Below are 14,486 nucleotides of genomic sequence, written 5' to 3'. Positions count from 1 at the left end.
TTAATGTCTCTCAAGGTCCCAATTATTCTGCATTAGGGTCCTCTGATAAAGTATAGTGTACTTTAAACACTGGCATGTCTTTTTAAGAGACTTAGGGTGCGCTCGTAAATTCACTCTGGAGTGCCAGAGAGCGCTCAGAGTGTGCTCTGGGTGTTTGTAAATTCAGAGCGTTATCGGATTGTCCGTTCGTCAATTCAGAGCGTTTCGCTCTCGGAGCGTACACTGGACGCTCTGGCCAAGGAGTAGGGTTGATCCGAGCATCTGCAAGAGTTCAGCAAGCTGTGATGGATGTGGCTATATTGATACACTTGAAGTTATAATTCAACATATTGCCAAATGTAATGGCAAAACAAACCAAGGAGGGAATTTAGTTATGTAGCGTATGTATGTGTTCATGAAGATTGAAGGTGTATGTAATTTATTACATTCACCTACTAGGTAAGCTAATGTTAGCTAGGTAATTTAGCTAACGTTAGCTAGCTGTGACGAGTACTGAGGATACGAAGAGGCAGGACGCAGACGCAGGAATCAACAATGTAAAGGTTTACTTAACACTGAGCAAGAGAATAACAAAGAGTGAGTACATGACAAGACACTAACAATCACACACAACACAACACTGAACAGTCCAGGGCTATATAGGGGTGGTGAGGAGATGAGGTGCAGGTGCGCTGGAGGTGATTATGGTGCGTTGGGTTTCCATTCCGGTGTTGCCGAGGTGGTGCGCTCAGACCGGTGGCTCAGTAGACCGGCGAATCAGAGCGCCGGAGGGGAGCAACGGGAGGAGACGTGACACTAGCCAAGTTTCTCCATCCAATTGATCTAGGGGTTGTTATCTTCAACCTAGTAATTAATCAGCCGACAGTAGCCTTATATTGTTGTATTTATTTATTTATTCTTTTGTAGAGTCAGGATCACTGCAGGAGCCAACCAGTGGGGGAGCAAGGGATTCAGGGATTCAGGGAGCCAGTGACGAAACCTCAGCTGTCAGTCAGGGAGCCATTGAGTCAGGGGTAGCAGGGTTCACCTGGGACCAGGCAGCGGTCCTTCTCCTCATTGCACTTTATGAACAATACAGATCAAATTTCCATTCTTCAAAAATGAGAAAAAAAGCTGCCTAGGAGGTCATAGCACTAGAAATGCAGAAGAAAGGCCATCAGGTCACATGCCCCCAATATGACAACAAGTGGAAGGGCATGTTAAAAGTGTACAAGGAGACCCTCTCTAATAACAAAAGATTGGGCATAGGAATGGCAATATACCCATATTTGAATGCGCTAGACACCCTCCTTCATAGATACCCCAACATCAACCCTGTGTCAATAGCCCATGTTAGGTCTACCAATTGCTCCAAAGCCCACCGCTCAACCTGACCTGACACAAGCAGAGTCCACCGAGCCAGAGGACAATGCACACCAGCCAGAGGATGAGGGACAAACAACACAATCTGTGAAGCCACCACATCAGAAAAAGGAAACCTGCAGAGGAGCCAGTTTGGCTTAAAGATTACAGGGTGGAGGATGATACACGACAGCAGGCAGCTGAAAAAATGGCATTGGAAGCACAGACACGCCACACAGAGAAGATGGCCATGATGAAACAACTACTGGAGCAACAGAGAACTGTAGTAAACATCCTCCAAAGCTTGAAGAAGTGAAGTGTCAAAAATTAAGAACCTGAAAATGGTATTTATTAATTCTGTCAAATAAATATAGTCACATCAAAACAGGTTTAGTTTTGATATAGGCATATCAAAACAATTATTTACAAGTTCATTATTTGTAGTAAATGAAATACATTGACTTTAATTATTCAATAAAAACTATTTAACATTTGTTTCTGTTTTTGTTTGTGGGGGGAAGGAACAGAGCGAGAGCTGCAGTGGAAAAGTAGGTGCTGGCTCCATGGCATACACACATCTTGAGGTGGGGTGCCCAACGCTGGTCCAGAGGCATTGGGTGGGTTTGGGTTTTAGCCTACAGCTCATGAGACAACAGGTGAGCAATGTAGTTCCGCTTCTGCGATGCAACAGGCATCACCCTCTCTTCATCATTGTGGTCCTCTGTAGCTCAGCTGGTAGAGCACGGCGCTTGTAACGCCAAGGTAGTGGGTTCGATCCCCGGGACCACCCATACGTAAAAATGTATGCAGGCATGACTGTAAGTCGCTTTGGATAAAAGCGTCTGCTAAATGGCATATTATTATTGACATCCTGCTCTTCTTCCTGTTCACCGTGTAGCATGCCCCGGAGCAAACCATCTATGGTATCATCATTGCAGAGGCAAATGTTGTGTAGCACACAACATGCGAGTATACAGAGTGGGATCAGGTCAGTGCGGTTCATATCAAGGTACTTCAGCGCCTGAACCTTTCCTTCAGATGGGTGAAGGACCTCTCTATTGTCTATACCTTGTGGTGCAGAGTGAATACCCTGAGTCGGGATAGGCACTTAATACACTGGTGAAAATCATTTTGTTGTCGCAGACGGCCTGGAGGTGCATAGAATGGAAAGACTTTTGGTTGACATTTGTCTCAGGGTATTCTCGGGGGGCCTTGATGGGAATGTGTGTTCCGTCAATGGCTCCGATCACCCCAGGGAACTTAGCTGCCGTTGCGAAGCCACTGATGACCTCTTGTGCTCCGGCCCCTGTTGGCCAGACGATGACTCGTGCAGAGAGATGAGATACTGCTTCGATCACCCTCTGGAAGCAGGCCTTGACCGTAGATTTAGAGACATCGAACCTGTCGCTGATTCCCCTGCACAAAGGAATATAATTTTATATTATGATATTATATACATTATGATATAACTGTTATAATAACATTATAACATTACTCTGAACCTAAATTCATTATTTGCCAGCTAGGCCTATCAGTCATGATTCGAGATCAAATCCAAATGATGCTGCAGTAACATGCAGTTCGTCATTAACACAACAAGGCGTAAGCGCTACCATGTGCCTTTTAATACAGTGCTTGATGACAGTTGAAAGGTAATGTCAATATAATGTAAACAAAACCGATTTACCATTTAGCAGGATGGATTTCTGGTGAGTTTTATTGCAGATCGCTTGCCGTTTATTTTATTATATATTTTGAAATGTGCGAGTAACAGTCTGTGGCCCTGTTTACCTGTTGTCTGAGCATTATGACAACGTATTACAGTGTTTGAAGTAGCTAGGTCTATAATTGTATGTTGTTGGTCTGTGCACGTGTATGGACTACAGTAGCTAGCTGTGATGGAGTTGGCTAGTTATGACGTTGCTTGTCAATGGTGTGGTACTGTAGATTTTGACATAATTTTGTCAAGTTCTGTACCTGATCACATCCATGATCATGATTAGTTTATAATGGCACAACAATATTCACCTGAATGACTCCTGATTTCCTAATAACCACAGAACAATCATGAGCTGTTTGTCTGCTAGAATGGCTGGCCGACCGACTGCCTGGTTGGTTATTTGGTTAGCTGTTTCCTAGCAGAGGGTTTGGAAGGTGCTCCTTTTCATTCTGAAGTGCATTTTGAAGTCGTCATCATAAGTACACTTTTTTCGGCATAGTCTGGAATCCGTGTGTGTGTAAATTGCGGATTGGGTGTTAACATATTAAGGATTTCCATGTCAATGTTGGCAGTGTCATACTCCTAAAAAAACCAAATGAAAGACATTGTCCTGTAGCAAGCTAGCTATCTAGAATAGCCTGCTATGTTGCTAACTAAGTAAATTCCGTTATACTACTCTAGCTATTGCCATTTCATCTGACAATCAGCTGACTGCACTTGCTAACGTTAACTAGCTAGCTAGCTTGATGTTACTGTAGCTAAAAACAAGGTTAGTGACACACTGACACGCCAAATTCATGATGCAAGGCCAATGTGTTGATCTTACATTGTCTTCATCACTGTCGCTGTCAACCAGAGTCTCAAAAATAGATGAAACAACATTGTTTACTACCCAAAAGAGAGCAGTCACGCCTTCTCTGTTTTCAGCCATTTTTATTTGTGAACCGTTTTATAATTCGTAAATTCGTCGACATTAACAAGCGCTCTAGACGCTAAAACTAGAGCGCTCGCATTTTCACAGCAGAGCGTCCAGAGTGAATTTACGAACGCACCCTTAAAAGTCACCTTCAGTTTGTTTATCTAGAATAAATAATTTGAAATGGTTTACATTTGATTGTCTGGGTATGAAGATATTGAACAATCTGTCTAGAAAATGTACACAATACTTTCTAATCGCTACTGTTAGAAAACTGGTTGTTTGGATCCTGGATGGTGATTGGACGAGCAGCGTTCCAAGCCGTGCTGTATTGGCCGTCATAGACACACCTATGCCTGATAACGGTTCCATCTGAAAAGTATCACTGCGCTTCCATAAGAATATCATGTTCATGTTGTTGTCCGAATCATCTCTTGTATTTATGCCAACTCGCACGTTGTTTCCCCTTGCTTCCAGCCTAGCATTTAGTTTGGTACAGCGGGGGTTAATATAAGCCTTGCTGTCTGCCTGTCCGACCTTGGAAACAATATTTCACTTTTGAATTTCGATCTCTGTAGTAACATACATAGAGTGAACCGTACCCAGACGAGACAACTTTTTCTGAGCCAGTCGAAATCACGCATCAACGTTATTATCATGGACATATCCAAGTAAATGCCAATAGAAAAAAAGTTAAGACAAACGAAAATGCAGCGAGTCATTTCAGGTTCAACGTTTGAGTGACTGAGTTAGCTAAAGTTGGCTAGCTAGCTAGGAAGTGACAATAACGTTAGCTATCCAGCCTGCATAGCAACCATTTTGTTTAGAACGGATTGTAGTCCTTTTGCATAGCAACTATGTAAGAATAATTAACCACTGGGTTGTTAAATCAAAATAACTAACAACCAGATTTTTGTCCGGACTATATCTTATGGTGGAAGAATGAAATTGTATTAATGTACTTTTCAAAATAACGGTTTAATGAACATATGTAATTCATTGTTATTTTAAATATGGTAACAGTTTTATAAAAGCAATAAGGCACACATTATGCCATTATATTTAAGTAATCAGGCACAATAGGCAGTGCTGTATCATGAATACAGTCACAGGTAAATGGGTTGACTGGCCCACTGCCTATTGTGCCAGATTACTTAAATATAATGGCATAATGGTGACCTCTTTCAAAATGAACTAATCAGCATATGTGTTTGCTTATGTATCAAATTGCTTTATCTGTGCCATTTACATTGCATCACTCATGGGGATACGGTTGCTATTTTGAATTGAGCCACAATTTATGCAATTCCTCAACCAATATTTTGGAAAAGCAGAGGTTTGAGATGTGGCTGATAACAATGGGTGCACCTGCTGATCCATAAATCTGTCTTGGATGTTGGGTTTGGTGCCCCAGTGGCCCTCAGGAGATGCCCCAGCACCCAGCTGTCACACACCCCCCCTCCCCTCCGTCACGGCTGTATTCCCCCAGCCTCAGCCTCCTCCCTGGATGAGATGCCTCCAGCCCAAACAGCGTGACTTGACATGCCCCTACACCCCAGAGAGAGATAGGGGAGAGAGAGAGAGAGAGGTAGAGGGGGGGGTGGAGAGGGGGATGGATAGAGAGAGGGAGGGAAGGAAGGCGGGGGTGGAGAGAGAGGGAGAGGGGGATGGAGAGAGATAGAGCGAGAGATGGAGATAGAGGTGTGTGTGTGTGTGTGTGGGGGGGGGGGGGGGGGGGTGAAAGACATGCAATGAGATAGATAGATAGAGAGTCCACATGAGTTAATAAAGCCATGATCTTTCAATGATGCTTGCTTGAGTAACACAAATGAGGGACCCACAGCATACTTTAGATGAGTTTATTGATTGGAAGGTGCACGGGTCTATAGTAGATTGTAGGGGAAATACACACCTGAATTTGCAAGGTGCTGCTGGCAGGATATAACATGCTTAAAGGGATGCTTCACCTCATTTTATGCCTCACAAGAGGTATAAAGGAGAATTGGAGTCCATATTCTATTCTATTCTATTAGTCGGATTAGTTTGGAATCATAGAAATGGCTGCATTCTTTGTATATTTTCTTTATTTATTATCTTATTGGGAATACAGTACCACCCATGAGGTGTAGAGAGTTATAGCTTGATTGACAACTTGATTGATTGTGAGGATAGCGGAACCCATTGAAAAGGTGTCAAAAGACTAAGATGCAAAGGTGACAGTAAATGTGTTGTGAATGCCTGACTGTTGTATTGATGGTCTTGGTTGTACAGAATGTTGTTGATGAAGCGAAAAATGTTCTTTAAATATTCATGCCCATAAACATTTATGAGGGTTAAAGTGACACCCTATGGACAACAAGATATCACAGACTCATGTCATTTCTTGACATCCTTAGAGAAACGTTTTTTTTTTTTACTTGTAACCTGACTTCATCTCCCGTCATCCTGTATTTAGGCACATAGCTCCCGCATAAGCTCCAGACGATTTAGGCATATATTAGGCACACAGAAATGACTACTGTGTGCGTGTGTTTAGTGGCACAGAATGCATTGATTTTAGTACAAAATCCATAACCATATGATATATTCTGGATATGGAATTGAGTAAGAATGTTGGCCATTTTGTGTGTGACAGTGTTTCACTGCAAATTGCATCTCACATATTGTTTCATTTATAAAGATGAGTGAAATTAACATTGCATAATATGACAGTATGTATTTGTGCAACTCAATCTCGTCACCATTTACCAAGGTTCAATCAGCCATGCCCTAGCATTCATTTAGGATGTCTAAAACGAGAAAAATCTGTTTTTGTGCCACTTGATCCAGTGACGCAAGTCCAAAGAAAGATGAAATTGTTTGTTATTCAATATTACCTTGTTTTCAGACATGAGCCAACGAATTAAGTGGTCGTGCAGCTGCAATGACTCATTGCACCATGATTCACAACTTTAAACGTTTTACATTCAGCTTGTTCTATGTGCCTGTGGTCCCTCATCGCCTTTTGTTGCACCATGTTTGTCTGCGAGGCAGAAAGGATATGAGACAATTTCGATGCCATATAGCCTACTTTGTCTGCGTCTAGGGGCAGCCCAATTCTGATCGTTTTTTTCACTAATTGGTCTTTTGACCAATCAGATCAGTTCTGAAAAAGATCTGATTTGAGAATATCTGGTGTGATTGGTCGAAAGACCAATTAGTGGAAAAAATATCAAAATTCGGTTGCCTGTGTAAACGCAGCCATTGTGACCTCTTTCAATATTGTTTTGAAACCTGGAATCAAATGTGTCCAATCAACATCCCATTTGTGATAAAATACAAATTGTGGTTGCCTCCTAGGCCTACAGTCACTAACGGATTTATTAATAAAGACGAAAGCAACGTAATCTTCGCTGTGGCATGTTTTTAGCATTAATCATCAATCCATTTGTAGCCTATACCGATTATAGAGTAGGCTTTAGCGCCTCAGCAGATTGACTATGCACAATCTTAACCTACAACTGACAATCTACTCCGGTTACAACGTATACATTTTCAATTTGTAGTCAAATCCTGCTGTTATCCCTGTTGACTAGCCTATGGACAGCATCTTTTATACCACTTCGCCTAAATAAATCAACACAGCGACATTTTACGACATCAGACCTTTATCAATAAAATCTCAAAATCATGTAATCCTATCTTTAGAACGTTATTAAAGATTAGAATAACCGAAAGTCTCCCTCTAAAAAACCATCGTCCGAGAGAGATCACAGTTTGCTGAGCGAGCGACTCCTTTCCTTGGCTGTTTTTCTCGAGCGCAGCTTTCAGCACGAGACAGCTCCTTCGCCTCTCCACCTAACCCGCGCTCCCAGTGCAATGATTGACAGAGGAAACGGCCATTCGCGAATCAAGGGCACTTTAGAAATCCTATAAGATAATGAAGAAGACGGGCTTTAAGAACGAATGGTTCCCGATGTCCCCACGGTTTAGTTACTGCTTGTTGTGGACGGAAGAGGGCGGAGTGTGTTTGTCACCCAAGTGTGAAATCCTGACTCCGTGCTTCCAAAAATCGGAGGATTTTTTTCTCTTTTCAATTCAGGCTGTGTTCAAACATCACAGTCTAAGGAGGACGCCAAGCAACACCCAAGCCCGTCTTCGATGTTCTTTAGATTGGTTTAACCAAACGGAATCAGAGAGGATAAAACAGCTTCAAGCGGGAGACACATAAACAAGCTAAACGTGACATCTGTTTGGAGAAAATAAGAAGGGATTTTACTAGAGATTTCAAGATAGTTATCTTATTTTCACGAGCCAAGTGTGGAACTCGCGTGAATATCTACAGGTGAAAAAAAAAAGATTTGTAACTGAGAAATTGGCCTGCTGTACAGTGCCCAACGCAATCATTTGCTGAGCATCAATCCAGTCGCCAAACATCTGTAAAATGATTGGGGATATGGCTGTTTTCCGGTTATCATTACTGTTGCAAGTGGGATTTGTTATTGGATCAAATGATCGATTCGTGGAGTGGCCAGAGCACGAGAAAGATATCAGAGCACAGCAGCCGATCTACAACACTCATATCAAGTACCAACAAGCACATCTTCGTGCGTCTCATCCGCCAAAAGGCGCGACAGAGCGCTCCGTCTTGCCGCAGACTATTGAGGAGCATCTTCCTCGGGTCGTCACGGCGTTTTTACACACGGGGGATTCTACCACCTTAAAACATGCCAACTGCTCACGGAGATACGAGCTCAGTGCTCTGCGAGGGAGGTCTCATACAGCCCCGCATTATTCCATGCACAGCGTGCTAGACACTGTGATGCACGCTACTAACTTCCTAAACATGATACTGCAAGCCAACAGGTCAAGGGAGCAGAGTCTCCGACGAGACATTGAGTGGTACCACGCACTGGTCAGGAGTATACTAGAGGGGGACTCCAAGATCCACAGGGCCGTGGTCATATTCAACACTGAGTCGTCTGCCCAAGGGCGCTCTGTCTTTCTCCAAGCTACGAGAGCAGGAGGCGAGATAGTTCTCCAGGATCTCTCCAGCACCGCGCACCATCACCTCAAAAACAGAACGGCCGAGACAGAGTGGTACCACGACATCAAAGACAAGAAGAAGCCCCATTTCCACAAAAGGGTGTTGAGCCAAGACATTACATCAGTTGACGCTTCTCTGAAAAGAGGAGAGAGTTTCATACCTGACAAATCCCATATCAAATGGTCAGCACCGTACCTGGAGTGTGAAAACGGGAATTTCATCCCGCGGTGGATTTTGACCCTATCAGCTGGTTTCTATGGCCTCAAACCCAACCTGGCACCAGAGTTCAGGTATGGTTGAACTACTACTGTTGTTTCAGTCATTATTCATAAGCATTGCACCCAGAGGAAACCAGAATAGTAGGCCTATGCTGCTGCTATAACGTAACGTTACTTTTGATTTATGGCACGTGCATAAAGTAGTGAGGCAGCTGCATCCTGGTGTCCTTGTGTAGCCTATACTTTTTTTGTTTAAGTCATCTTTCTTAAAACACCCCAATGCACAAATCAATATAAGACTTTTCAGTTGGTGTGGTAGGTCTACTGGTACTCCTTACTTTTGCGTGAAAGCTAAATATTCATTTCAAGTTGTTATCTACCGCCGCCGTTATTTCCAACTGGTGTCGCTCCTTCTCTCGTCTAAGAACGCGCGTCGTAAAGCGTCACTGCAGGTGCAGAGGATGATGCTAAAAATAACTCCCGATGTTATTCCGTTGCAACGATGGAAACCTCTGGCTAATTAATTTTTCAAACTCGCACACCTCCTTTACGACTCATACAGTGTTGGGTGCGTGCTTTTCCCTTCTCAGAAAAGGAAAGCTTATTTTTTCATATCACTCACATTGTGCATAATAAACATAATATCCTGGTCTTTCGAGTGAAACTGCATCCAAATAAAATGCGAGACAGTCACATGCAGGCTCCAGGGTGGCCAGGTTGCCTCTCAGCTGTAACGAGGAATGTTGAAAAATATATTCTTGAATATGAGTTTTTTATCTATTATTCATGCTCCAATATGTTTACCACCACTACCGCCTAATAGTTCGCCTGTAAGTGTGGTATTGTCATGTTTACGTAGCCTAGCCCAAGTGAGGCTCAATAGAATTGTGACCGACATCTTCGTGATACATTTTTTATTCAGATAGCTAGTTGTGTGCACTGCGTTCAATTAATCTTTAATTGATACACACCAGGGTTGCTCACGGAAAGGCATGGATTGCAAATTAGACATATAGTGCTGAACATTGTATAGGCTCATTCACCAACGTAAATATTGCTGATAGGTTATATTAAGCTTTGGAACCAAATTCATTTTCTATTCAGTTTCTCTTCCCTCATTGCAGACAGCATCATGTCCATTTGTGATAACAATGTTAAGTCAATGTAACAACAACATACAACAAGAATGTTACAATGCATTTTTACCCCATCAACTGTGTAAACTCAATAACAACATCATACTGGTTAAATAGTGGATGTTATGTATTGTCTCAGGTCCTTGGGGAGTGGCCACAACAACAGCAATCAATGGTGCATCTTTTCAATCCAATTGATCCCACAGGTACTCCTGATTCAGGATTATACATTGTCCTCTGAGAATCATTATTGTGAAGCAGTATCCGTACATAAAACATTTGTGTTTCACCTCAATGATTAGTTCAATAACAGCTTGTATCTGTCTGGTCTATTCTTACCCCCACATTCGAACTAGATGAGGACATATTGTGATGCTGTGTCATTAAGACTGCTGTGTTACCTTTTGTTTAACACAGAGGATAGGCCTATCTGGTTATAAGATGATATGTGGTTCATCAGGTTTTTACTTAGTCAACATTTTGTTTTGGTACCCCTTTCCTTCACTCTCTCTTTGAATGGTGTGTTGGTCAATTACCCCCTCTCAGACTAGATTAAAAGTAACATATTTCTTCTCTTAAAACCTTCCTGTCCCTTACCTCCCCCATACACAGATACAAAGGGGGAAATGTTTTGTAATATACTGCGTAAGACATCACTTCTCAGTCTCCCCTCCAGATCAATACGCAATCAATACAATGATGAATTAATAATGAAAGATGTTCAACAACAACCCTGGGCCATTTTAAATCCTTTATTTCTTCAATAGATACCTTTTTAAACTAATAATGCCCTCAGTCTGAATTTTAGATTTGTGCCTCGTTAAAATTGTTGCCCACAACACAGAGAGGGAAACTATGAATTTGTTCATGTCTTCCTACAGTATTCAAAGTAGATTAGAGTAAACTTTGTAGTGGTGCAAACACGTACTAATCTGTCCCTATACGGTAGAGTAGATTGGTACAATAGAATGAGTGAGTATCTATATGAACATGTGTGGATGTGTGTGTGACAGATCAACCTGCTCATGTGGAGGTGTGAGAGCTCACACTTTGAACCTCCTCTCAATTCCTCAACATTTGCCTCAGGGGACAAGAGAAGGCCACAGGGTGTAGTTAGAACAGTGTAGAGAGACAGGTTGTCTCTACAGTTCTGGCCCTTAGCTACACCCATCGGGGATGTGTGTGTGTGTGTGTGTGTGTGTGTGTGTGTGTGTGTGTGTGTGAGTGTGTGTGTGTGAGAGAGAGAGTGTGGATTTTTACATGTATTTATCCGCTTATTTTAGGCACTAAACTCTCCATATATACTTCCATTCATATTAGTTTGTAACCCAAACTGTTCGGAAACTACAGACAGAAGTTGGCAGAAGAGGCTGTACCAACTTCAGGGGAGTCTTGTGAGGCTTCTGGGCGTCCTAGAGCAAAACGGAGAACACCATCATGTTCGTGAGAGTCTCAGCTTTCAATAGGGTGGTTTGTAGGCCAAACCGTTTGGATGCTACAGACGTTTTCGTGAGAAGACCGATTTTCGGGATGTCTCATGGTCTGACAAACACCGCTCTAGCTCTGGCACCTTTCACCGCAGATTCGGATGGGCGATATCGGCGGATGCGGTGGATTGAGACGCAGACCATGCAAAAAAACACATATCTCTAGCTTAAACAGACAGATTTAGATGGAGATCTTTTTATTATGTTAATTTAGGTTTCAGCGGGGGGCGCAACCATTGTAGGCCAAGGGTGAAATAAAACGCCTCCCTTTTTCCTACAATATTCCCTATCTTTGGTTATGTTACATTGGCCTTAGCTTTCACTGCCTTTTTTCAATTTGCAAGTTTTGGCACATTCATTCCAGCAACATAGCACACTGCATAGCACTGCTGGTTTGCTTCTGAAGCTAAGCAGGGTCTGTCCTTGGATTGGGGAGAAGATGTAGATGGAAGTTTGAAAAATAAACGTGTGAAACATCCCTTCAAATGAGTGGATTCAGCTATTTCAGCCACACCCCTTGCTGACAGGTGTATAAAATCGAGCACACAGCCATGCAATCTCCATAGACAAACATTGGCAGTAGAATTGCCTTACTGAAGAGCTCAGTGACATTCAACGTGGCACCATCATAGGATGCCACCTTTCCAACAAGTCAGTTCGTCAAATTTCTGCTCAGCTACAGGTGCCCCAGTCAACTGTAAGAGCTGTTATTGTGAAGTGGAAACGTCTAGGATCAACAATGGCTCAGCATCGAAGTGATAGGCCACACAAGCTCACAGGACGGGACCGCCGAGTGCTGAAGCGCGTAGTGCGTAAAAATCGTAGTGTAACACTCACTTACTACCAAGTTCCAAACTGCCTCGGGAAGCAACGTCAGCACAATAACTGTTTGTCGGGAGCTTCATGAAATGGGTTTCCATGGCCAAGCAGCTGCACACAAACCTAAGATCACCATGCGCAATGCCAAGCGTCGACTGGAGTGGTGTAAACCTCGCCGCCATTGGACTCTTGAGCAGTGGAAACGCGTTCTCTGGAGTGATGAATCATGCTTCACCATCTGGCAGTCCAACGGACGAATCTGTGTTTGGCGGATGCCAGGAGAACTCTACCTGCCCGAATGCATAGTGCCAACTGTAAAGTTTGGTTGAGGAGGATTAGTGATCTGGGGCTGATTTTCATGGTTCGGGCTAGGCCCCTTCGGTCCATTGGAGGGAAATCTTAACGCTACAGCATACAATGACATTCTAGACGGTTCTTTGCTTCCAACTTTGTGGCAACAGTTTGGGGAAGGCCCTTTCCTGTTTCAGCATGACAATGCCCCTGTGCACAAAGCGAGGTCCATACAGAAATGGTTTGTCGAGATCGGTGTGGAAGAACTTGACTGGCCTGCATAGAGCCATGACCTCAACCCCATTGAACACCTTTAGGATGAATTGGAACGCCGACTGCGAGCCAGGCCTAATCGCCAAACATCAGTGCCTGACCTCACTAATTCTCTTGTGGCTGAATAAAAGCAAATCCCCACAGCCATGTTCCAACATCTAGTGGAAAGCCTTCCCAGAAGAGTGGAGGCTGTTATAGCAGCAAAGGGGGGGACCAACTCCCTATAAATGCCCATGATTTTGGAATGAGATGTTCAACGAGCAGGTGTCCACATACTTTTGGTCATGTAGTGTATATACAAGTATATGTTTTTTAATGTGACATTTTTCACAACTTCCAGCTACATCTTGTCTCCCATCCAGGGACCAACCAGGATTTTTTAATGTTTTTCTTTGTAAGGGAGCTCACACTCACATTCTGATCAAGCTGGTAAGAACCCAGCAAGGAAAAGTGTCCTTCCCTTCTGGCCATATAATTAGCACTTTCTAAACAAATAGTTCTTCATCTCATGTACTTGAATTGACTTTATTCCCAGTAAGCAACTGAACTCAGTGTTAGAGGATAACATACAGTTGAAGTCGGAAGTTTACATACACTTAGGTTGGAGTCATTAAAACTTGTTTTCAACCACTCCACACATTTCTTGTTAACAAACTATAGTTTTGGCAAGTCGGTTAGGACATCTACTTTGTGCATGACACAAGTAATTTTTCCAACAATTGTTTACAGACAGATTATTTCACTTATAATTCACTGTATCACAATTCCAGTGGGTCAGAAGTTTACATACACTAAGTTGACTGTGCCTTTAAACAGCTTGGAAAATTCCAGAAAATGATGTCATGGCTTTAGAAGCTTCTGATAGGCTAATTGACATCATTTGAGTCAATTGGAGGTGTACCTGTGGATGTATTTCAAGGCCTACCTTCAAACTCAGTGCCTCTTTGCTTGACATCATGGGAAAATCAAAAGAAATCAGCCAAGACCTCAGAAAAAAAATTGTAGACCTTCACAAGTCTGGTTCATCCTTGGGAGCAATTTCCAAACGCCTGAAGGTACCACGTTCATCTGTACAAACAATAGTATGCAAGTATAAACACCATGGGACCACCAGCCATTATACCGCTCAGGAAGGAGACGCGTTCTGTCTCCTAGAGATGAACGTACTTTGGTGCGAAAAGTGCAAATCAATCCCAGAACAACAGCAAAGGACCTTGTGAAGATGCTGGAGGAAACAGGTACAAAAGTATCTATATCCA

The 14,486-nt window shown here is 42.8% G+C and overlaps 1 protein-coding gene across 1 annotated transcript in view; it reads left to right on the top strand.

The window, feature by feature from the left end:
- Positions 1–8,400: 8,400 nt before the first annotated feature.
- The window catches only part of gpr158a (G protein-coupled receptor 158a), a gene marked incomplete at both ends in the record, with an annotated part of 113,632 nt that continues 107,546 nt past the window's right edge, over positions 8,401–14,486 (top strand). Inside the window, one exon of the mRNA XM_084182881.1 lies at positions 8,401–9,293. Coding sequence (XP_084039007.1) covers positions 8,401–9,293 — 893 coding nt within the window. The remainder of the gene's footprint in view (positions 9,294–14,486) is intronic.

This window comes from Coregonus lavaretus (genome assembly GCF_964263955.1).
Source record: "Coregonus lavaretus genome assembly, chromosome: 2".
NCBI classification, from domain to species: domain Eukaryota; kingdom Metazoa; phylum Chordata; class Actinopteri; order Salmoniformes; family Salmonidae; genus Coregonus; species Coregonus lavaretus.
The sequence above is the reverse complement of the archived record's forward strand: the minus strand, read 5'-3'. Positions and strand labels throughout refer to the sequence as shown.